The 23,448-nt window shown below is 37.3% G+C and overlaps 3 protein-coding genes and 1 long non-coding RNA gene across 7 annotated transcripts in view; all 4 read right to left on the bottom strand.

Moving 5' to 3' along the window:
- Adcy2 (adenylate cyclase type 2 Ac76E) overlaps positions 1-5,103 on the bottom strand; it is a 32,297-nt gene extending 27,194 nt beyond the window's left edge. Inside the window, exon 1 of one of the 3 annotated variants that reach the window (XM_043428421.1) lies at positions 4,232-5,103. In XM_043428421.1, the coding sequence (XP_043284356.1) occupies positions 4,232-4,244 (13 nt within the window). In that variant the 5' untranslated portion in view covers positions 4,245-5,103. The remainder of the gene's footprint in view (positions 1-4,231) is intronic. The other 2 variants (XM_043428420.1, XM_043428422.1) reach the window with 2 other exon arrangements.
- Positions 1,740-3,133, bottom strand: LOC122415895 (uncharacterized). The gene is made up of 2 exons (XR_006262014.1): positions 2,996-3,133; positions 1,740-1,895 (listed from the first exon to the last, which is right to left on the bottom strand). It is a non-coding gene; the product is annotated as an uncharacterized lncRNA (long non-coding RNA).
- Positions 5,104-5,546: 443 nt separating the features above from the next.
- Positions 5,547-11,159, bottom strand: E(z) (histone-lysine N-methyltransferase E(z)). 2 transcript variants are annotated; one of them, XM_043428424.1, is made up of 11 exons: positions 10,865-11,159; positions 9,859-10,172; positions 9,478-9,729; positions 9,100-9,316; positions 8,853-8,876; positions 8,531-8,631; positions 8,220-8,397; positions 7,767-8,135; positions 7,305-7,595; positions 6,859-7,207; positions 5,547-6,614 (listed from the first exon to the last, which is right to left on the bottom strand). In XM_043428424.1, exons 1-11 carry the CDS (start codon positions 10,998-11,000, stop codon positions 6,554-6,556), a joined length of 2,292 nt encoding a protein of 763 aa, XP_043284359.1. In that variant the 5' UTR covers positions 11,001-11,159; the 3' UTR covers positions 5,547-6,553. The 2 variants fall into 2 exon arrangements, with proteins under 2 accessions (XP_043284359.1, XP_043284360.1); XM_043428425.1 differs by lacking the exon at positions 8,853-8,876.
- A 1,279-nt stretch (positions 11,160-12,438) lies between these two features.
- LOC122416629 (adenylate cyclase type 10-like) lies at positions 12,439-22,454 on the bottom strand. The gene is made up of 29 exons (XM_043429698.1): positions 22,379-22,454; positions 22,143-22,304; positions 21,753-22,028; positions 21,497-21,620; positions 20,948-21,090; positions 20,676-20,858; positions 20,335-20,554; positions 19,783-20,086; positions 18,712-18,839; positions 18,465-18,602; positions 18,291-18,396; positions 17,606-18,025; positions 17,447-17,538; positions 17,140-17,292; positions 16,966-17,056; positions 16,748-16,889; positions 16,324-16,464; positions 16,086-16,235; positions 15,926-16,007; positions 15,642-15,835; positions 15,191-15,564; positions 14,781-15,104; positions 14,512-14,696; positions 13,997-14,286; positions 13,590-13,788; positions 13,362-13,501; positions 13,174-13,288; positions 12,824-12,962; positions 12,439-12,591 (listed from the first exon to the last, which is right to left on the bottom strand). Exons 1-29 carry the CDS (start codon positions 22,452-22,454, stop codon positions 12,439-12,441), a joined length of 5,244 nt encoding a protein of 1,747 aa, XP_043285633.1.
- Between the last annotated feature and the right edge of the window lie 994 nt (positions 22,455-23,448).

Below are 23,448 nucleotides of genomic sequence, written 5' to 3'. Positions count from 1 at the left end.
ATTTTCCAACAAATTAATCAGCAGCTCGATCAAAGCCTTAAGGTATAACTGCGGATGGATAGGCTCGACCAAAAATTATATCTGATCGGAATTTCCGCACTTCGGGATGCAATAAAAATCTGAAAAAATTCAGCAACATTTGGAAAGTTATGAACTACAATTATCAATAATAGTATTGCCCAAAGGTTATTAATAAATTGTTTAAATAAATAATTTTTTAACAATTTCACAGTAAACCCTTGTTTTTTTTTACGAATCGAATGTGCGCATTTTTCTGAATGCTCATGATTTTTTTCAGAATTTTCATGCATTTTTGAAATTCCCTTTTTTAAATTTTTTTCAAAATTTTTTCAAGAAATTTCAAAAATCGACGAAAATTCTGAAAAAATTCATGACCATTTGGAACAAAATACACACATTTGATTCGTAAAAAAAAACAATAGGTCACCGCAAAATTATTGAATAATTAATTGTTTAAACAATTTGTTATTAACTTTTGGGCAATATTATTATTGATAATTGTTGCTCATAGCTTTCCAAATGTTGTTGAATTTTTTCAGATTTTTATTGCATCACGAAGTACGGAAATTCCAATGAGATAGAATTTTTGGTCGAGCTTAATTTTCAACTTTCCCCAGCAAGTGCGTTTCGAAAGGTGCCCACGACACGAGACAAAAGACTCTCTCAATACTCCCTTCACATCTCATTCCGGTAATGATAAACTGCGCTGATATAATTGAGACCAACTCGAAGCGTTTCCAGCGCGGAGGTCAGCTGCAATTGTTCCTAACTCTGGTTCAAGTTCACCAGCGACAACGTCGTGACTAACTATTCGCGTATCTAACCATCTGTACATGCTGTTCAAAGAGTCGCGTGACACATGCGCTTATTTCCGAAACTGTCAGTCGGACGAATTTGTGCTTCTTATTACGACTATTTTCATTATTATTATTATTTCGTATAATATTGATGGTGATTTGTGTGTTCTATGTTTGAAAAAAATGAGTCGAATGCGAGAGAAATTAGTTTGCTATGGCGATCCCCCAGGCGAAGACAATCAGCTGTGCGCAGATGAGAAACAACTCTTTTTTGGTTGCACATTTTAAAGATGGAAAAAGTATCCGATGGGTTCTGTAAACGTGCATTTCCCATTGAACGCGCAGATCCTGCTAGTTTCCCCAAAAATTCGTGACCAACAAAATAGGATTGGAACGAAGATTCTCAATTTGGGAGAGCGTCGTAAAATCTCGTGAGAACAGTGGTCGCGTGATATGTTTCGGTGAGAAGACAGAAAAAAACATTTTTTTCCAGACACGAGACATTTTTTAGGAACAATTACGATCGTGGTCACGTTCAGCTAAATAATTAAGAGACGGAACAAAAAAAATGCTTTCTGGTTCGATCCTCCGAACGGTAGAATTTTTTTATTTAGTTTTTCAGTCACGAGACATTTTTCACGAAAACTAACCGTCGGGGTAGGTTTTTATTGAATGATGAGGAGACGAAACAAAAAAACGCTTTCTCGTACGATGCTTGGGTCGAAAATGACCCACGTGATTCGCAGTGCTGAAAACCGATGGCGAAGAGTTTGAACGTTGGCCAATGGATTGCGGAAAATGAGCTCGCACCTTGTTCGTGGCTTCGATCGATGCGCAATTTGAGAAAGAAAAATGTTTGCAGCAAGAATTTCCCTTTCGAATCGACATTGACAATTGTCATGAAAAATAATATATTCAAACTCAACGTTTCGTAATTTTATTATTTTTCCTTGTCATTTGAATTTCCACGATAATTAAACACACTCCATCACTCATTTCGACTCCAGCAGTATCGACGACAAATTATCAAATTCGTTTGATCTTTGTTTCCGGAAAGGCCGAAGGGGATCAGAAATTCTGAAAAAAATTTCTTCGTTTATAGTGCCCACTAAGAATCAAATAAAAATAATGGAAAAAAGAAGAAAAAAAAAGTCTGCGCATTTGTTGACTTCTGCCTTTCTAATATTTTTCTTTGGCTCTATTCAGGAGCTAAACTACACTAAAATCAGGCAATTCTTAAAGGATAAAAAAAAAGACCCATGGGAAAAGTCACCCTCGCGATTTCGTTGCTTCTTATATAGTATCACGTCCTGAATGACAATGAAGGGCGAGAGGAGTCGAGCTCGCAAAAGCATGCAGCCTCGTAGCTGTGAGTGACGGGGTGGGAAAAGTATTTTCGTAAATTGTACGGGGAGAGGAGATATCGCATTATGTATTTGGAGGTAGGGAAAACCTGAAAACTCGGTTAAGGACCCCTTCATGAACTCGCATTTGTTACCATTTTCTTTGACTACAAGTTACTTTGCCAAAGTTCGAAGTGCACGAACGAAGCCGTGAGCAAATCTGGATTTATGAAAAACAAATTTAGAAGTTGTTTTACCAAAGCCCGAGAGAATAGTCGGAAACTTGGGAAAATGATGAAAATCATTTAGCGAAATCAATGAAATGAGTCATTTTAAATATTCGACAATTATACGTTTTCGAGAAAAATCGAAAAAAGACTCACTAAAAATGTCTTTGAAAAAAAATGTCTCCAAAAGAGAATCGCGGGATCGAATGCAAATTTCGTGAATTTCTGCCGTCTCGACATATTCAGGACGAATCGTGGGTGACTCAAAGTATGAGTTGATATTACGGTGTGTTTGTCATTGAGAAATCCGGAGGGTGGCTCAAGGAAGCGAATAGTGCTATGCGAAAGTTAACGGAAGGAAATTCCCTGAGATATAGAAAGTAAAGTGTATTAGAGAAAGAGATAAAAGGGCGCGCGAGTGTGGGAAAAGTAGTGCGAGAACTCGAAGAATTTATAGTGACAACCGACGTACCGTTAAATTTATGCTGCATATTATCGTTTCTCGCGTTATTTTCAACTCGTACGAGAAAAAAAAATGCGAAACTAGTGTTCGAGGAAACGTTTTTCTCTCCCTTTCGCATATCAAACATCGTATTTTTGAGGTTACCTGTCAAAAACTCCACGATAGCGCCGATATTCCGTATTTGAGAGCTAAAAGAATCGAAACAGCGAAACACTGAGCCCTGCCCTCTTTCTTTTCTGCAGAGAAGCAAGCGTTTTTTATTCACGAATCACCGCACGCCGCTCCTCTCGAAGCGGCATGTGTCACAAAATGGACACTCGGTATCGACAGGCCATTGTCCGTTCTTCGATTTGCCTGGCACCACCAGCAGTTTCTCCGATCGCGTAACACGTAAAGAGAACGAATTTCAAAATTGATGGGTTAAACAATGAATTCTACGACGCATCGTCGTACTACGAACGAAGATACCTGTTGCGTTTTGATTAACCATTCAATGCGATTGAAAAATATATATTCCACGAGAGTTCGTTACTCGTTGTGTATTTAACCTAAAAATTTCGTTCTCTATTGATATATTCTAGTAAATCAATACAATAAAAACAGCAGTAAACAATGAAGAAAAGAAACTATGAAAAGTCGTGTTTTCAAACCAAAACGTTGAGAAATAAATAAACCTTCAAATTTTCAAATGTTTCTGGATACATAGACGAAATTTCCATAAAAAATCGATCGACGATCCAAGTTGATCGTCACTTCAACAATTTTCATAATTCCTCTCTACTTCTCCCTTCGTATTTTTTTTTCACGCCTCGTTGAGTCTTTATAACTTTGTGTGAATTTGCTTGAGTTAGTTATTCGACGAGAAATATTTTAAAAAAATATATGAGCAGTTTGTAGATGACAGCTTCGTTCGTCGTTTCCCGACGGAATATAGTCGACGAGAATCCTTGGACACACTTCGCAAACGAGAGAAATTGAGGGGAAGAATATGTCGCGCGAGGCTGGTAATAGTAGGTTGTGATTGAATTACGAAGCTTATTCAGTATTATAAAAAATAATTTTTATACAAAATAGATATCTTAATTGATTAAGCTTCAAAGACACGTACAATTGATGAATAAAATCATGTTTCGAGGATGACGCAAATTTTCTTGAGACAATACAGTTTACAAATCCGAAACATAATCATGAACGGTTTTCGGATTCTCGTTGCTCGATACATATTGATATCTGACATTATATTTTATCGAAAACTTCAATGAATTAAACAAAATTTTGTAATTATAAAATGAGATTTTTATTTTTAATATCGCCGTGTAAAAATAAAGGTTAGAATTCGAAATGAAGAAATAATTATGATGCTGGCTTGGAATAACTCACCCTCGTCATCCATGACGTTTTCAACTGTTTTTATCGTCACTTATAAAACTCTAAGACTTGGTAGAAAGTCTAATTAATTACGCCGTCCTGTCCAAACTTTTTTCGTCGTTCCCTTCAATTTAGCATTTCACTGTTTCTTTTTTCTTTTGTTGGGCAGACGGTTTTTTTACGAACACACGAATCCGATGAATTTCCGCAGGAAGTGTGTTTTGAGAATAAAAAAAATGCTGCGTCTCTTTTTTTCACTCTTTGTTTAAAGCAACTGTTGCTCTTATTTTTACGAAATCGCGCAGGCAATTTTTTAATGAAGTCGTTTGTTTAGTTTTTCGAAATAACGCGAGCGGTAAAATAGTTCGGCAAAAAATTGGTCGTAGAGGAAATGGACGAAAATATACGTGTGACTAAAAGCGACAAGATTCTCGCGATGTTGGTCTCGTCGAAAACCGAAGGAAACTATTTAGAAACCGAAGGAGAGTATAGCAGAAACGGATGAGAAAAAAATTCGATCAACACTTGTACGAGCAAAATCAACGGAGAATTGTCGCGCCAGGGTGACCGTTGCGAATTCGCACGCGATGTACTGCAAAACAAAACAATATTTTTTTCCCTCTGATTTCGAACATTGCGCATCTGGATACTCTTTGTTTATTATCGAAAAGTTTGTGTTTCCCACGCTCACGTTCCACTTGCAATTGTAGCTTTATATTCTGTTTCGAATTCCAACGAATTTGAACGTACGCGGACGCGTCGCCTGCTCAACTGGTGGTAAAGGAAGACCGGGCAGCGGTATATACCTAAGAGAAATTTGTTTCGCGCACAACACACGCATTTCGTACGCGCTTCTTCTCACCCTCTCTTTCTTTTTCGCGCAGAGTCGTTTTGCTGCGGTTGAAGTATGCAAAACGTAGGAAAAAAAACTTGTAATTTTTGAGCCTTAAAAAAGTATAAATAAGGTTAAAATTCGTAAAATTGTTTGCGCGTTCAATCGGGATCGAAAATTTATATTGAAATATCGAGATTTTGGACACAAGTTTTTCGTTTTAAGTAGAAACAATTCCGACGATTTATTTATGAAAACAAATACTAGTTTGGCATGTTTTTTGGTTATACGGAGTGGAAAAATTTCAGACGTGAATATTTTTGGGCCCGGAAATTTCCGATTTTTTCAAAAAAAAGGTTGTGATTTGTTTCGATTGGAAGAAAAAATAAAGAAAAATTGAACTTGATCCTTTACGGGGTTTGCGTTGATAAAATATTGATTTCCTCGCCATTCAGAGAACGAGGAATTTATCGAGTTGCTGTTTTGCGAATAAAATTCACTTGAGAATGCTAACAATTTTTATTAATATCATTTCCATTTACATTATTTGTTTTTTCCTCTAAAAAACGAATGAATATCCAACAATCATCGAGTCCTCGATATTATTTGGACAGAAAAGTAGAAAATAAAAATGCGGATAAATATACGAAAATGAATGAGTAAGAAAATCGAGTTCCGGCGCGTATATGTACAGAGCGTGTATGCATCGTGATAATAGTAAATAATGTTACTCCAACTCGTCACGACTCTGGGTTAATTAACTCGTTAATTATTCCTGGGGGTGACAAGTGTTCGTTCGTCCAGTCTCGGCCGGGATAGTGGAAGGGATTTTCGCTATATTCCCGAGAATGGTAATTATACGACGAGTGTAATCGGACGTCAAGAGCGCTGGAGTACCGGTTGACACTGAGCGATTGAATTGCTGGATTAAAGTGATTTAAAACGATGAAAAAAAATGGAAAATTGTCTTGATTTTGAACAATGGATATTTCTTTTTTATTTTTAAACTTTAAATCGAATATTTCATTGACGAATATTGTTGAAAAAATGAACTTCAATCACGTCTCGGTGAATGAGGCTCGTCATTGCATGTACACTGTCATCCAATGACGCGATTTTAATCACAATTTGGAGCCAATCTTCAAATAATTTTTCCAATTTAAAAAAACTCTTGGCGAGGACGTTTTGAAACTTCATTTCGATCGATTTTCCATCGGAATTTTATTATCTTAATTTTTATCATTCCCATCTTCATTTATACTCGGAATGGAGAAGTAAATACGAGAAACGCTTGATACTTGAAGGACTATGATCAATCGTGTAAGATCAATTCATATTTACGAAGTTGATAACAAAAATATGTTCCTTTGGACATTGATTTCTCTATCTAGACGAACTTATTCATTGTCTTATGAAAAAAATCGCCGATCACAAATTCATCATAATTTTGAATCATATGTACAATTGGACAAAACCGATTGTCCGTTTGTGATATTCTGACATCACAGAAATTCCATTTCGCGCTCGATACCGACAAATTTGAGCTGTTCGGTGGGACCGTATCTGAAAATAATGCAAAAGTAACGATAAATATGAATCATTCATCAATAATTGTATATTCTGAATAATTATCCAATATTCTAAATTGACACTAATCCTTGATTATAAATTGCACAATTTATAGCAACAATTTCAAGAATTTTTGAAAAGAATGCAATGAAAAATTTAGCTTTTTTCATATTTTCAACCCACTAAAAAAAAATTCCAAAAAAAATCGCGGGTTTTGAAAGATGGTTTCTTTTTTTACCTGTAGTCGAAGAATAATTCCTCTCCAGGTTGGATAGCCCTCTTAGCAAAAATGCCTATCCTATGATCGCCGTTAACCATCATAACTTTGGCGTAGCAATTCGGGTTGATCGAATGATTGGCGAATCTGATTTTGTTTCCCTTTCTTGTAGCATCGACGACGAAATCGTTATTGAGATTAAAGAGAAAACTGCACATGTATTTATCGTAAACTTTTCCACGTCGATCGGCCTCGTCTTGGCTTATTATTTCGCCGCAATATTCCGATATGAATTCGTTTTTTCCAGCAGAATCCTTGAGGAAGATTCCCCAGCCTGCCACGTCTGAAGGTGCCATGAGAAGATGTTTGTCTGGGGAATGGAGCAAAAGAAACGATCGAATAGTCAGACAGATTTTGAAAGAATTAAAAATGCTGTTTCTTCGTTATAATTTTTACATTATACTTACGAAGACCACGTTGAACGCTGACGTTTTTACAGGATATTCTTGTAATGTGGAACTGATCGGCGCCGCAAGTTTGGCACAAATCCGGATCACATTCTCGCACAGCCAAATAACACGGACACTGCTTCGTGTTGCATTGCGCTTTGCAACGACAGCCGGGAAAACGATTCTGGCACTCGCTGCTGCATTGACAAAACTTCTCGCAAAAGTTTTGTGTCTGTATGCAAGGACACGAATTGTCGCAAGGGCGACCCGGATGATCGCAGGGAGCGAAATTGTGCACGTGATTTGCACCTGAAACAACGATTTTAATTTTAAAAAAACATGTGCACCCGATTCAATATTAGAGATGAATTTGAAAAGCTTATTGTCCTATTTACTGATCATTAAAAAATGTGGAGTTCAACGACTTTTTTTCTTTCTTTTTATAATGAGGCTGGAGACAATAAAAATTGTAGAATTTACCAGAATCTTTTTTCAGCTGTATTTTCCTACAGTGCATGGACCAAAGACGATGTTTTTTCTTCTTCTTGCGAGGTGGAGTAAAGTCTTTGAGGCTTTCAACAGCCGGTATGTCGGAAGCTTCTTTCTGAGCGAACTGATAAACTTCCTTGCAAGTTTTCGTCAACATTATTTGCGCGAGAGCACAAGGGTTGCCGGGAAATGCTTTGTGTAAGGAACGAAATAGACTTTGCTCCGATCCGGTCCAAGAGAACGAGCTTTTTAAACGTTTTTCTAGACCCAGCAGCATGAAAGGCGTTTGATTTTCGGGCTGTGCCTGATCTTCCATTTCTTGCTCATCTTTCGATTCTTTATTAACGTTTTGCTTGAAATCTGTGAATAATTCATTCAAATTATCATTTACTTGCTCTAATTATAACAATTTTATATCATTTTGTAATATTCGTCGTCATTCACCTTGACAACTTCCACCCTGACTGTATTTGTTACTGTCATTGCTGTCCTCGCTACTCGCTTCGTTGCCAGAATCCACGCTCGCTTGCTTTCGTACTTTACGTGGTCCGCCCCGTTTGTCATCACCATCCTCCTCTTTTATGTCGGCTGCTTGAGCTGCCAGTTTTTCCTTCATGCCTTCCTGAAAATTATTCAATTATGTTCACTCCAAACCTGTATTATAAATATCAAAGAATGGATTTATTGCTTATACATTCGAATTCTTTTAGAAAAAAGTACTTTCTAAAACGTTGACTGAACAATTATTTTCTTACCAAATGCATGTAACATTCGGAGCCACAAGGCTCTGAAAACGGTTTGAGATCCGGTCCTTTCCGTTTCTGCAAATTTGGTCCGGGATGACAGACTTGTAGACCTTTGAGTGAATTGTACTATTATTTTCGTTGTTTAAAATTGTGTAAAAGGATTACTTATGCGTGTAACGATAAATCGATGAGCCCCTATCGTTGTCTCAGTGCTAGACAGGAAGCAAAGCTCAGAAAACGAGTAACCAAAAATGAAACATAAAAGAAAAATGGCAAAATATCTCCTTGTGTCTTTTTTCATTGTTATTTTTGATGCATTGTTTGTCTTTACCTTGCGGAGATGTCCCCCTGGCTGCTACGATAGATAATCATGAATTGTTATTAATAAATGGTCGATTGTTTTTTGAAACATGAAATTGGTTCATCGACAAATAAAAGTTGCAACGCAATTGTCGTAAAAATGATTTTTATCATGAATTTCCCATGATGTTTTTCGTTATTTTTTCTCCATACGACGGAATTGTACACTGTCCAAGGTTCTATCGAAATATTGGAATAATGGGGCAACGTCAACTCACGATGTAGAAAACAGTCGTATTTGAAGCATCGTCGACAGAACAACGTGTGGAAAGAGTGCATAGTTTGTTCTCGAGGGACACTTTTCGCATTGACTCCATCAATGTTGGGTGTACATTCCGGAGGCAGAACATTGGGATCAGATCTTTCAGTCAGTTCGATGAATTTTTGGCGCAACTCCTCGGGCCTACCTTTGTCCGGGAACATACACGAAATTGCCTGAAAAATGATGTTTTTTCTGAATTTTGTATTTAAAAAATGTATGCAAGCATAAAAATAAAACTAGAAATCTTCGATTTAGTACATTTGTATCCAATTCTAAAATAATTAATTTTATTATGATATTCCAGGAATTGTTTTTCTTAGAATTCTGTATTTACCCCAAATATTTGCATCGAAGGAAACCGTGGACTGTCCTTGTCTTTGTGATCGTCTGGGTCTTCACTCTTCACTTCAATCTTTATTTCCCCTTTCTCTTTTTCATCTTTCAAGGATTCTTTCTCCTTTGAAGATTCTTTTCCTTTCTTGGGTCCTTCTTTCTCTTTATCGTCTTTTTCATACACGAGCAATGCGTTTACCAAATCAACGAAGATCGAGTCGTCCATAAATCCTGATTCCCTGTCTCCGTGAACCTGTGGAATTTGTTTAATTTTATTGTCAGTACATAATTTTTTATGCTCCATCACTTTGCCAACTTGGATTCTCAATATTCCTCGAATCTTTTTTCATTTATTTTTTTAAATGTGCTCTTCTCTGCTTACCCTTCCATCATAATTTTTTATCAACTCTTCTATAAAAGTTCCATCTTCGTCAAGAATCTCATCACCCATATAAGGAATATTGTGAAGAACTGTTTCATCCTCGACCATAAAATTTTGCTGTATCGGGGCCCATGTATACATAGTCGGTATTGGTGTTACTGCATTAATTATTTTCACTGGACAAGTCTGCACTTCTCCGTCTGAGCTTGTAGCCTCAGCTTTTTTCATGCAAGAAACGTGTGCGGGAATGTCCTGCATCGCCAGCCACATCGCCTTTCCCTCTGCCAAACGTTTTTGTTCCGCAACCATAAATTCTGCAGACATTTTTTAATAAATTTTATTCGCATATTTATGCATAGTTGGAAGTTTGAAGCTTATTCATGGAACTTTAAAATTCCGAGCAGTTTATTTCAATCAGATTGAAACAGAATGTTGATTATCTTTTTATTTTTAAAAATTAATTATGTGAAGTTTTTTTGTCATGAGACACTATGAAAACAGAAATAGAAGATAGTAAAAAAAAAATCGTTTGCTCATTTGGATCTCTACTAAGCTCAGCATCACGTACTCCATTCTCTTTTGCATCAATTGACATATAGTTATTATGTTGTTGGCATTTTTTAATTTTTCATCTTTCATTTCATTCTTTTTTCAATGGTTTAGTGTTGCATACATGCAACTTGTTTCATACTTAAAAACCCAGCACAATGAATTATGGCACTGCCCGAGTATGTGATTTAGTATACAGAGTAAATTATATGTCAACTTTTTTTTAATCTTTCCTAACACTTTGAGAGACCAAAAAAGCCTCCCTTGACTGGAATAGGGTGCTATAAAATCAGTCTTGCTCTTTGTTTATCGATTGGATATTTGGACAGATCGCGATCCTGATGAAACGCGAGGTTATGAGAAGTTGTCTATACAAAGTAGATTAATTGTCAACAAATGTTTTGACATTAAATGCTTCAGTCAATAAGAACTTGTAGAATAAATTGAGATGACTTACCTGTCATAACTCTGCGATTTTGGTTCCAAGCGATTTTTACCTCATCCGCTCGTTTGTACCGTTTCAGTTGTCGCAAACGCATATACTCCGATTTAACGCGTTTCCGCCATTCGGCGGTTACTTTCGTTTTTGACATTGTCAAGTTGAAAACAATTTTTGAATTAAAACTAGAGTGTAATAGTCGAAAAAATATAGGCACACATTCAAAAATTATAAATTTTTATATATTCCTCTGTCCAATGGAGCAACAAAGACAAGAGAGACAGACAAGTTAGACGGCGTCAGAAGTAATCCGCCATCATTGAAAAACTAAATTCGCTCCTAAAACTGCTTGTGATACTTGTCGCTGACTTATCGTGTGCGCTGTTGTAGTTATTTTTTCGCGATTTCGAGACTTTCGAGACACTCCGAGACGTCTTGAGCTTGAGCAGCTGTTCTCCCCGTTGAAGAAGAGAAGAAGTCAGCCCCTACCCCCGGACACGGTAAGACCGTGCCCCCTTTATTTCACTCCTTGATTTCACTCGTTTTGCATTTGTGTACGGAAACAATAATCAAATTCTTATACTTGAATGTTTTCAAATTGTTTATTAGACAACTCGGGACGAATTAATCACATCTGTCATAGAATAATTCATTCGTGTCGGCATTCTTCAACGGTAAGTTTGTGGGGTTATGTTTTCCAAATTTCAAAACAAAGCCAATGGCATTCGATTGAAGTACAATAAACAATGCAGGGAATTTATTAACGTTTAGTCACGAATTCATACATTCTCCTCAAGATGTGTCGGGTTTTAATAATATCCATTTTTTTTTTAATTGGTAACCTTACATTTAGAATAACGGTTCTTAAAGTAGAATCTGTATATTACGAAAGAATTTTTGTTGAGTACTTTCAGCAAACATTTGCGGTGTGTTCAGTTACATTAAAACAAAAATGAATATTGTAAACTTGAAAATTTCATGTCTATATGCCCTGACTATTCTTTAAGTATAGAAATCAGTAGAAATCAATACAAATCAATAGATCCAACAGGAGATGACAAAATGAAGAATTTTTATGCTACAGATACAATGAGTTTCCTATTTTTCCTGAGATCCAGCTCACGGAGAGTTTTCTCATTATTGCCAGAGATTCTAACATCTACGAGTCAACGATGTAAAAATTTTCATTCGGTATGCCAAAATAATTGGAAAGCAGGAAACAGATTGCTAGAAAAAACACAGCCAAGTTCATCGTTGTTGAGCCAAGTTTGTGGGATGAAAACAAAAGGCAAGCTCAATTTACGTTGCAAAGATTGTTACTTTGTAACAAGACAAGGGCGAAGATACGTCATGTGTAAATCCTTTGGAAGACATAAGCAACAGGCGGTGGTTAAAAAGGAGAAAAATACTTGGATTTTGACGCACGCAACGCAGCACAAAATTCGACCGTGGTAATGAGTTTTCTGGGAAAATCTTCTCTGGGGTCTTGCTACGAAACTTCTATGCATCGTGTACATAAATTATGGTTGTTTGTAATTCTAAAGCAATAAAAACAATCAACGATTGAAAACATAGAATTTGAAAAATATTCATCAAAGGTTTTGAGGGTAAATCGGAAGTGGCAACGTATAAGGAATCGTTTTTCTTGGTTTCTGGTCCACTATTTGCCAGCTTATGCGAGAAACTTTGTCACATCTTTCTTTCCAGAAATCTCGTTGTAGAACACTCAAAGATCCGGTCCAGGCCTTTCAAATCATAATTACATACATTTTTAATTTTTGATCTTTGCATCATTTTTCCCTACTCAAAGTCATAATCGTTGTACTAGTGTTTTCGAAGTTAATTTTTAGTATGGAATAAACTAGCAAACTATTGAAGAATTTCTTTTTCACTGTTGAATAAAAAAAAATTAGACAATACGACAATGACTCGTTGCTAAAAAAAGTTAATTTTCTTTCAACTTTAATAAGCTTTTACCTTTTCGCAATGATCGGCCCATTCATATATTAATTTGTTATCCATTTTGACAGCTATTTTTTTCGAACGTTTCAGTAATTTCATTGCCATTTTCGTTCGAAATTTCACCATGTTATAGTATGATTTCATGAGAACGTATCTTCGAATCAGCAATTGAAGGAAAAAGTCCATTAGAAAATCAGTGAATTACTGAAGACAGAGTTATCGGCGCATGATTCATTTTCAAAATCAAACTAATCCAGAGAATCGTAGATTGAAAGCTGATTGATTCTAAAACTCTCTACCAAGCTCTCAACTTTTGACGAAAAGTCAGCAAAAAATATCAATATATTTGATCCCTTGGGATTTACCTGGCTCGAATGACTTCGACGACTGCAAGCAATTTTTCAACAATTTTGAATAATTTTTGTATATCGATGAGAATCGTTTCCAAAGCTTTCGCGTTTCTTTTGCCCATTTTGTGAACTGTTGACGGAAAATGCGTTGAAAATCTGTTTTGTAGAGAGTTTTGATAGAATGATGAATATCGTTTGAGTACCATAATAAATCAACAGTCCTTCGAGTCTCCTCAAAATCGTTATGGACCCTGCGATTGTGTGCTCGTTTATCTTGTTCGTTATTTTCATCTGTTTACTCTTCCAGATACTTGCTGCTTCCCATTCCTCCATTCTCACGCACCTTCGAGAAAAAAAATTATCCAAAAATTCTAATTCAATACTCATCGATATTTTTTAATCCAATTTCATAGAATTTTCATCTTAATAACCATAACCACATCGATGTGAAGTAACTCGTTTCCGCCTCTGGATCCCTCAGATTAATCATCGTTTCTCCCTCCTCTTGATAATACTGTTCACACTTTTTATAAGGCAAAACTGTTATTCCAGCCTCCAATTGAAAGTCGACGCACAAAGCATAGTACCAAGTTCGTCCTGATTTGTCCATATCGTTGTTGGATATGAATTCTGTTTCAATAATTTATTTCGAGGATTCAAATGAAGATTAAACCAAAAAATTGAGAATTTTTTTCGGTTTGTTGAGTATTCTTCCTAATGTGAATAGAACTAGGACGATAAAAAATCGACTCGTTCGATTAAACTATAGAAATTTCAATCAGTGCAGAAGGAATAAAAAAAAAAATTCGTCCAAAAAATGTTTGAACTCAGCACTGACCGAGTTCACGAAGCAGCGTGACAACTTCGTCGTGTCGGCATTCGACCATCAGCAGATGAATTAATTTCGGCAAAATGTTGATTCTCAACGAAACCGAACGGACGTTTCGAGCGATTTTTAATGCAACGAAACCGAGACTCGAAGCTCTGACAGTTTGACCTCTCAGCCAACGTGAAAAAAATATACTCGAATAAAGTTTAGCTATGGCTCTCAGTTCCTGCAAGTCAAGATCATCTCTCCTTCGAGTGCAAATATTCATGGCATCGATCTCCAAGATTGGTATGATGCTCCTGTTACAATGTAATTCAGTTGTAAATCATAATTTTTCCCTAAACGTTCGAGTTTGCATCAGTAGCAGTGCGCAGTCGAAGGGTTTATTAAAAGACAAATAAATTCAGCGATTCATCTGTTCATTGATTATATTCATCGATGAAAAGTTCAACAATAAAATCTTAACGATTCTAAACAATCGTATCAAATAAATTAATTTATTTTGTATGTTTTTAGGTTTTTACCGATGTTGAAAATAGTGAGCAGTTGTGATCATATTTGCATAAGCTGTGCACAGAGCCAAAAAGTCCTTGCTCGATGCGACTGCTGCATTGAGGCCCCAAATTGCAGCGAGTTTGGCATGGTCCTGGAATCCTTTCATCTGAATCGTCGTATGAAAGAATAAATGTAACGAGCACGTTGAAAATTCCTTGCGGATTTTTTGTAATCGATTTTCATTGAGGAGGAAATGGAACTAGAAGAAGCTAGAAAAACACGAGAGATTAAACGTTACACGAAAAACGATGAACATTTGAGCGAGACAGTTGGAGAGCTGCTCGTTGTAATTAGCAGCATCGCCTTGTGCCACCCCGACTTTCCAGTCTCTGAGACACGTCAGAATGAGCCTTTGCTCCTCGAGAAGGACTCTCGATTTGCAGCGTGCCATTATACTAGTTTTTGGAAAATTCCAACCCAAACTCTTGATCGCTTGATCGAGTAAGCGATGGGCTTCGTTGATCAAACCACTCTCGAGATTACATTGTCCCTGGAGGGTCTTTATTTTGCCGAACAAGTATGGCAACGTTATGAGCTCGTCGTCACGACCAGGGCTGAATATCTGGTAAACGGTAATTCGAATATTCATCGTTGTGAAAAGTCGAGATGGAATAAAATCGAAATAATAATGATGATATTCGATTGAACCTCGACAAGGATTTGCTGAGCCTCGTTCAAAAGTTTCCTCGCCTGTGGAACGTTCGAAGCAATCAAAAGAATTTCAACGTACTCGAGAATGGCTGTGAGGGTTTTGTCTTTTCGTTGAATACGACGATAGTGGTCGAGCATTTGACTGTAAACTGTGTTTAGGATGACAGTGCACTGGCAATTGGTAAAGTCGAAGTTCGAGAAGGTTCGTGTTGGCCTCTTCGAAAGCGGTTGGCCAAAGCTTATGCACGAAGGTATTTCCACGTTCGTCACTGTCGATCGCGTTGACGATTCTACGAACCATTTTTTCAACACGATTCGAGCGAAAGAGAAAAATTGAAACAGAAAAATTTTCAGTTTCAAATGAAATCGAGCTGGTCGTTGAGGAAAATTCATTTCGACGTACTATCGTCGGAATAGTACTGGTCTAAATTTGAGCCCACTGTGTCACCGTAGTCGGACAAATTACTGACGTGGTTCAGATTTTCTATCCTCCGCTTCTCAATTTTTATACTTTCGGGATAAATTCGACCGAGCAATCTCGCAAATTGTCCACCACCACAAGCCTCGCATCTTCTAGTATTTTGGCGTAAATACTTTAAGGCTTTTGTGTGAAGATCAACTTTCTGATTATCCGTCAACAATCTAATTTCGTTTCAATCATTTTACGAGTGCTTTGGAATTCTTTTTTTTTCATTGTTTCATTAAATTTTATTCCATATTTGAGCTTGGTACCTGTAAGTTGTGTCGCGAAATAACGACATTTTGAATCGCATTAAACCGCAGGATGCATACTTTGGCAAATCCACTAGAGATTCTGTCAACGAATATTAAATTTGATTTTATTATTTTCTTTTAAAAAATGACAAAAAATCGGTATTTTTGAGAATTTTACCCCGGATCGGAAGCCCGGTGCATCCGCAACGAATCTCAATGTCGATGTTTCGTTTTCTCACGTGTCTAAAAAACATGAGAGGACCAGGACTCCGTCGGAAATCGCCAGCAGCGCAGCCCAGAATTCTGATCTCGAAAAGTTTCGTCACAGCTTTTACGGAATGAAGAATTTTGTTTAAATGATTATCCCAATTATGTCAGTCGACTGTATCATTATTTTTTTATCGTCGTGAACGGACCATAACCAATTTCTCGGTTCGTTGTTCCTTCCATCAATTTTTCCAGCATATCTCGATTGACGGTTTCACCGAGCACCGAAGCACATTTCAACAGAAACTGATCCAACGGCGTTAGCGAATCAAACAGTTTCAAAATAATCACTAAAAATTTCATAATTTCATAGAATTTTTGTTTACTGTGAATTTTTTCAAAACTACCGCTTTTTCAATTGTTTCATTTACTTTTTCATTCTTATTGTTCCTGCGCGAACCCTTGCAGATTTTAACGATCTTAACTCAACACTTTGACCCCATTTTGATTTTTACTGAGTTTCCGCTGCATGGTTGGGCCATCAGAAACTCAGAAAAGCTGCCTCCCGTTCACTCATTAATGCACAAACCAGTTTTTCATTATTTGGATAATTAAAAACTCGTATAAGCTTACCATCCATCGTCAATTCCGTATCAACATCTTCGAGAACGAAATTTTGACGTATGGAACAAATGGTTACTGGTTTTTCGTCCTCCATTTTAGCGAGCACCGAATCTCGAGTTTCTCCCTCGCTTCGTTCGTTGGACGAACTTTCCTATTTGGATTGAAAAATCTTTTATTTCAATTCAGATAACGAATAGCTGATAATCCAAGATTTATTATAAACTAACAATAAAACTTGTTTGAAACATTTTCCATCCGTCATATTTCTCTGTAAAAGGCTCACTTTCCAATATATTTTTGTCCTTGGTCGATGCAGATCTAGAGTCGAAGGAAAGTCAATTTTTAAAAACATCTTTAATGAAGAAAAACGAAATTATTGAATTATTTTCAAAGACGTATACCGATCGAGCAACATTTTCGACGGGATTACGTAGCCCATGCCACGTAAATTTTTCATTCTTATTTTTTTTAAAACAATTCCACCTGCTTGTTTCAAACTGACGAGATAACTTTCGATCCAGCCTGGATTTCCCATACTTCGTTCTTGGATCACTCTCAAAATAGAAGGGAGATCGAATTTAGTTTGTGTTAAATATTGTAATAACCGATTGAGGCGTTGACCCGATTGAATTTGACGTCGATTTGCCATTTTTTTTATGTTCATTCGAGCCTTCGAAATTTACTAATTTTCTCAATTGAATGATTTACTTTTCGAGCTCGGGCGGTATGGCGATCACGTTTAAAAACTGACATGCGAGTGCAGCGTGGAACCACTTATCGATGCCCACCAATTCGATAATCTGGGGAAAAATCGATGAAATCAAAGTTACAAAATGTGAAGTGAAACGTTCGATGAGTTTTATTCACCTTTGCTCTCTCAATAATGAACGGATCAAATCTTGATTCAGTGTCCATTTTTTTACCGAAGCTAAGCACGAAAAAAGCTCGATCTTGTTTGACGATCGTGGCCAAGAGTGAAAACGATTCGGGATCGATATTTTCGGCATCGTCCACGATGATGACCCACAAACGATCGAAACAAGTGTGAGTCAATTTAGCCACCAACTTTCTCAACAATTTAAGCTTCTCGTTTTCACCCAAAGACTGGTAACGAGCACTCGTCGCAAAATTTACGTTGAACGCTTGATTCAGGGCGCAGAGATAATGGGGGTAACGAATTTTGCCCAGAAACTGTATAATCTTGTCTTCGCGATCCTTCGACGACGATATGCTCGAACCAATGCCCATCGGTAGAGTGAATATCAAGTGAACCAGGGTGTAGGGAACCTCCAAAGTCAGTCATTTCTTTTTCATTTTAATTCAACAAATTTTTCAAAATCTTAGTGTAAAGTTATTATCCGATGATCATTTCCAACTCGTGATGATTAATCGGTACGTAAAGATTCTACGAAATCGATCATTTTTACAGAATATTTTGATAATTCGATATCAGACACACTTGGAAAATATTTCGAGTACGATTGTCGTCTTTTTTCGTTGCTTAAAAATCAGTGAAAAGAAGATTTTGTAGAAATAAAACTGAATCATTTACTTGGTAATCGCTGCTCACGAGGGTTATATGATTGCGCGCTATTTCCGTTGGGATTGTGTGATTAATGGCGTCGAGAAGTCGACTCTTTCCCATCCTCGGTTCACCTCTCGAAACAACGATAATTAATAAACGCGATGATCGACGATTGCGTGATTTCTAGATTTATTCAAATACCTTATAATGAGGGTATTCTTTGGGGTGGGGATACCGATTTTTTTGGCTTCCCAAAATTCAATGATTTTTGAGAGGAGTTCGATGAACATTTTGAGCTCTTTTTCTCGTCCCAAAACTGGGTGTTGGTTCAATTCGAGGCTGGTTCCTGGCATTCTTTTCAAAAAATTCGGTACAATAAATAAAATGGCGATTGAAATCGGTCGAGATTACTGCCCCCCCCCCCCCCCCCCCTCAGTTTTAGACTCACTGGGTTTGCTCAAGAAATTCGTAAACTGGTCCAACGTTAGTAATGCCCTTGAGATGTTTCGGCTCTTGGAGAACAAAGTGTCTTGCCGGGAGACGAGAGTGCAAGAAACTGTCGCGATCACAAATTACCTTAAAAATAAATGGAAATTCCATATTTCTGAAAGCAGATTCAAGACACTACTCAGAGAAGTTAAGGTAGTTCATGCACGAAACGATTTTCTTAAGAAAGTCTTGAAATTTGTTCAGAGTTAGTCGACTCACACGCATATCAAATTTTGAAGGATTCGTTTTATTGGTTATTGAGATAAACGTGCTTAAATATATGAAGAAAAATACACTGGGTTACAGGGACTATGCGTAAAAAATCGTTTACCTTTCCATGTAACGATTGAACGCTTCTTACGAAGTTTATGAAAAATGTACAGAATAATAATTGAGTATATGATGAAGGTTTGAGAGTAATAAAGATATATGACGTTAAAGATTGAACGAAATTGGTAGAGAGCACTCGTATGACGTTACATTTGCTTATTTCGGAATTTTGTTTCTTTTTGGCTTCTCCCATTCCTGTCACAGCCTTCTGTCTTTTTACGAACACTTTTTTCTTGGTCCATTGCCCTTTGTGTTTTCTTTTTGCGCTCTCTAAAGCGATTTTTGACATAAAAAACTGTAGTATTTTGGCCAGGGACGAATGAAATTTCGGGTTCGGTCAGCGATGGATCCCCGATTGATTAATGGCTTGTTATTTCATTCGCCAAAAGATAAGTTGAATAAATGTATTTACGATTTCGAATTAATAACTCTGACATGAATTTAAAGCTATTATATATGTAATTAGGAAGTGAAATTCGATCCAATTTAGACACCCATAAAATGCGATCCTTCGGGCATGATCTACCTTAAAAATAGCAAAAAAATTGGAAATTCAGTATTTTTGTCAGGAAGAAAAAAATCATTCGAAACTACTTCCGGTAATTTCGAGTAACTTTCGTTTCGTCGCACATTATCAGAAGCCACAAATAGAGATTATTTACGAAGCAAAAAACATGAAATAATCGAGGCTATTTCGTACCTTGTTATTGTACGCACACATCAGCCTCGCAGCTTTGTTCACAGTCATGCCAATGACCGTGTATTCCCTTCGCAAAATATGTCCCACCACACCGCAATAAGTGATGCCTGTAGTGACGCCTACAGTGACCGAAACTATGTTCCGCATCGAGCTGAGGCTCTCGCGAATTTTGGTTGCGCATCGAAGACCAATTTGGGATTCGAGTTCATGCTTGTCACCTCGGAGGCCAAAAATGCAAAGGAACATGAGGTCCTTATCGAACAGCGACGTTTTGTTCACGCATCCTTGCATTTCTCCAACGATCCTTTTTCGTGGGAAAATTTAATCGACGTTGTGAAATTTCCTTCATTTTTTAAAATTTCATCTTCGAAAAGACCAGAAATTTTTATCATTTTTATCGCTCACTTTCACACCGAAAATTCTTTGTTACAAATATTTGATTGAGGCGAGCGCAGCTCGTGTGAGTTTTGATGAAAATTTCGATTTTGAAAAATTTAGGAAAATCAAAGTTGATACGATCATTTGGGGCTGAATGAAACAAACAATGAATACCCGCAAACCAATTTGTAAGCAGCATCGACGATTAATATTAATTTAGTTTTGCTGACTCTGCTCGTTACGACGTTAACAAATACTATGACAACTTGACGCATTTCCGTGAGATATTCAATCGGTTCATCATGCTCGACCGAACGTACGACCGGAGGTAACATGTAGCTTTGTAACTGGCTTTTCAAGCGGTGTTTCGCTGCCTTCGTAACTTTGGGCCGCACTGATTTTTCCCATCCGGTATCGAATGTTAAAAATGTTTAAAGTGTTACGAGAAAATGGCGAATAATCGAGTCTAAATTTGATCATTCTTTTTCTATTTCGTCGTTGAAATAAATACTCACAGCTGTAGTCGACTTGTTTGATTTCGAAGTCATGAACGTTGCTGTTGCCCGTAAGTTGCATCGAGGTTTTCGAGTCTGAGGTCTTTTTGTTGTCCGGTCGTCCAGTCTTTCTGGGTAAAACGGACGAATAATTTGGGAATAAATTTGTACTTTTTTGGATCGCGCTGTACTCCGCTTCGAGATCTGAACCGAAAATCATTGACGTTCTTTCAAGAAAGCCAGTTTAAAAACAAACTCGAAGTCACATTTTCAAAGAAACGTGCACGCTTTACCGTATTTCTCTTTCGGCGGATGCTGCCACATGAGGGCGGACTCGGTAACTAGAGTGTGCATACCATCAGGCAAGGTTTCATGGACGAACTCGTTAGGATTAGCCCACCGCCAGCAGCTTGGGGCAACCAAAATATCTCCGCCACTTCGGAATTAAACACGGCGATCCATAATCGATTTTCAATAGTGAAAAAATCGCTGTTACAATCACGGAAAAGCTCTTGGCCAATATCTTTTGAACGGGCAACAAAATTGCAAATGTTTCGAGAGAATTTCGTCGTGCTTGGACCGCCAAAGTATTGAGGCCCGGACGGAGTAATTTTTCGAATACGTCTAACAAAATATTCGATCCAATAAAATCGGGTATTCAGGGCGCGACTTAGTTTATCAGAAAAAGTATTTAAACGGCAGAATAAGAAGTAACTGTGGATGGAAAACCGTGAACGAAAGCGATTAATCTGGGAAGCAAATTTTCCGAGTTTCTGATCGCCCAGGCAAAGAGGTTTGCGCAGAAAAAAATCAAAATGATGAAACTGGCAAATATTAATCACCGACAAAGAGCTTCGGCGGATTTAACGTCCCAAACCGGTTTCCCGGTGATGATATAATACGAGGTTTTCTCAGGATCGCCAATCGATGTAAAACTTATTTTTCCGGAAGCAATTGCCAATTTGACTGTGATTCAGATGCCGCAATTATGGAAATGTGGAATAAAACACGGGAGTAATGAAAAACGATAACAATGATGAGGACGGAGTGAAATTTCGTTTTTAGCAAACGATTCAAATGTTAAACGAGTCGAAGAACCTTTGAGAGTGACTCCAACGTCTGTCGAATACGTGCCAAAATGTTTTTGAATAATACAGGCTGTGTGTATGGCTTCGATAGCGACGTCTCTCATGATCGTGTCGTCTTGAACTTTCCACATAACGATAAAAGCATCACCCGAAAACTTCAACACATCGCCGTTGTGAGAGAGAATTTCTTGGACCATTGCTCCGATGTAGCTGTTCAAAGTTTCTGTTAATTTTGAGGGCCCGCCTCTTCCCGAGTTCGTGTACTTCTCGGCAAGCTCGGTAAAGCCTGCGCGAAGAGAACTTCTCAGTCAGTTACTTTGAAAAGAAGAAAAAAGCATCAAAATCCCGAGTGTTGGCGAAGCCAAACACTCGGGATTTTAAAGAGACAATATTTCTTTACCGGAAACGTCACCCAACATGAGCGTGGTGTGGTAGGTCCTCGACGAATAATCGTCATAATAATCCAATATTTCATCGGGGCACATGGAAGCAAAAATTTTCGTGTGTTCCTCGTCTCTCAGTGAGTTTCGTTGTTTTTCATCAATATTAATATAACTGTCGTCTGGAGAAAAAGATTTTCAAACGTTTCATCGTATCGTACTTGAATAAACAGTATTCGAAAAAAAGTTCAATTACACTTGTCCTCGTCAATATCTTTCAGAATGTTAAGACTATTTGGTCCAATACGTTCCAGCTTCGATCGCCTGCTCATTATTCTAACCTCGGAGGCGAGAGCTTCTTCGCCCAAACGCAAATCGAGTTTTTCGTTTGTTTTTACTAAAAATTATCAAGTGAGAATTTATCTCAAGTCATGCGACTTATTGAATTGAATTTTTCCGTTTAAACTCATAAATTTTAATCACCAAAAGTGTGTGGGCACTGGGCTCGATTTAACATGAATTCTTAGATAAAATTTAAAATGTATCTGTGTCATGATTCACGTAGGAACATATTTGTCTTGTACATTTACAGGTAATTATTTAGAAGGTAATTACCCTGGAAGAAGATTTCCAAAATTGAGAATCACTGATCCAGTCTAATAAATCAATGAATTTTGTAATTCCAGAAAAAGTATGAGTCGAGTTAAACTATCTGGTATACTTCCTGTGTCCTGATCACTCAATCAAATAAGGTGAATAATACAAAACCGTCAAATAATCATTATCTGTTTATTAATTGATGTTCCCGAAGAAATTTGTTCAACGCTCTCCTCGAATTGGCGGCCCGTTAGAGTTGAAAAGGGGATACATTTCGATCGATTATGCAGCAAAAAATTCGTAACACACTTGCAAAGAGAGGGAAAGAAATTTGTTCGTTTTCCAGAAATTGTTGTTTGCTTTTCGAACATGATCGAGCAAAGGACACGTTCACTGAAATTATAAACAATATACAGGAAACGAAAAGAAAAAACATTATTATTTAATGATCGTGGTTCACATATATCTTGCCCACAGCTCACTTTGGTACGAACGGTTCCTCTCGACCGCACGTGGACTCTCATTCCTCCAATTTGAATTTACTCCCTTCTCTTTTTCTCTAGACCAGCGAGTTATACGTACATGAACTAATTTATTCAAAATTTGCGATATTTTTGAACTCGAAAATACTTGGTATTTTGTAAACTCAACCAAGTAGATCGAATTTTCTTACCTGATTTAATTTCTACTGAAATCTATGTTTGGGACATTCTTCATCGACGAGCATGT

The sequence above is a fragment of the Venturia canescens genome, chromosome 9 (genome assembly GCF_019457755.1).
Source record: "Venturia canescens isolate UGA chromosome 9, ASM1945775v1, whole genome shotgun sequence".
Lineage (NCBI taxonomy): Eukaryota > Metazoa > Arthropoda > Insecta > Hymenoptera > Ichneumonidae > Venturia > Venturia canescens.
This window is presented reverse-complemented; position numbering and strand designations above follow the sequence as displayed.

Excerpts from the sequence above, each read along its gene's own strand:
- LOC122416629 (XM_043429698.1), bottom strand. The coding sequence starts at position 22,454 with ATGAGCAGGCGATCGAAGCTGGAACGTATTGGACCAAATAGTCTTAAC. Across the intron at positions 16,236-16,323 it reads GAACCGAGAAATTGGTTATG|CTGTGACGAAACTTTTCGAG; the intron begins GTCCGTTCACGA and ends ATTCCGTAAAAG. Across the intron at positions 15,105-15,190 it reads CTCAGCAAATCCTTGTCGAG|ATATTCAGCCCTGGTCGTGA; the intron begins GTTCAATCGAAT and ends ACCGTTTACCAG.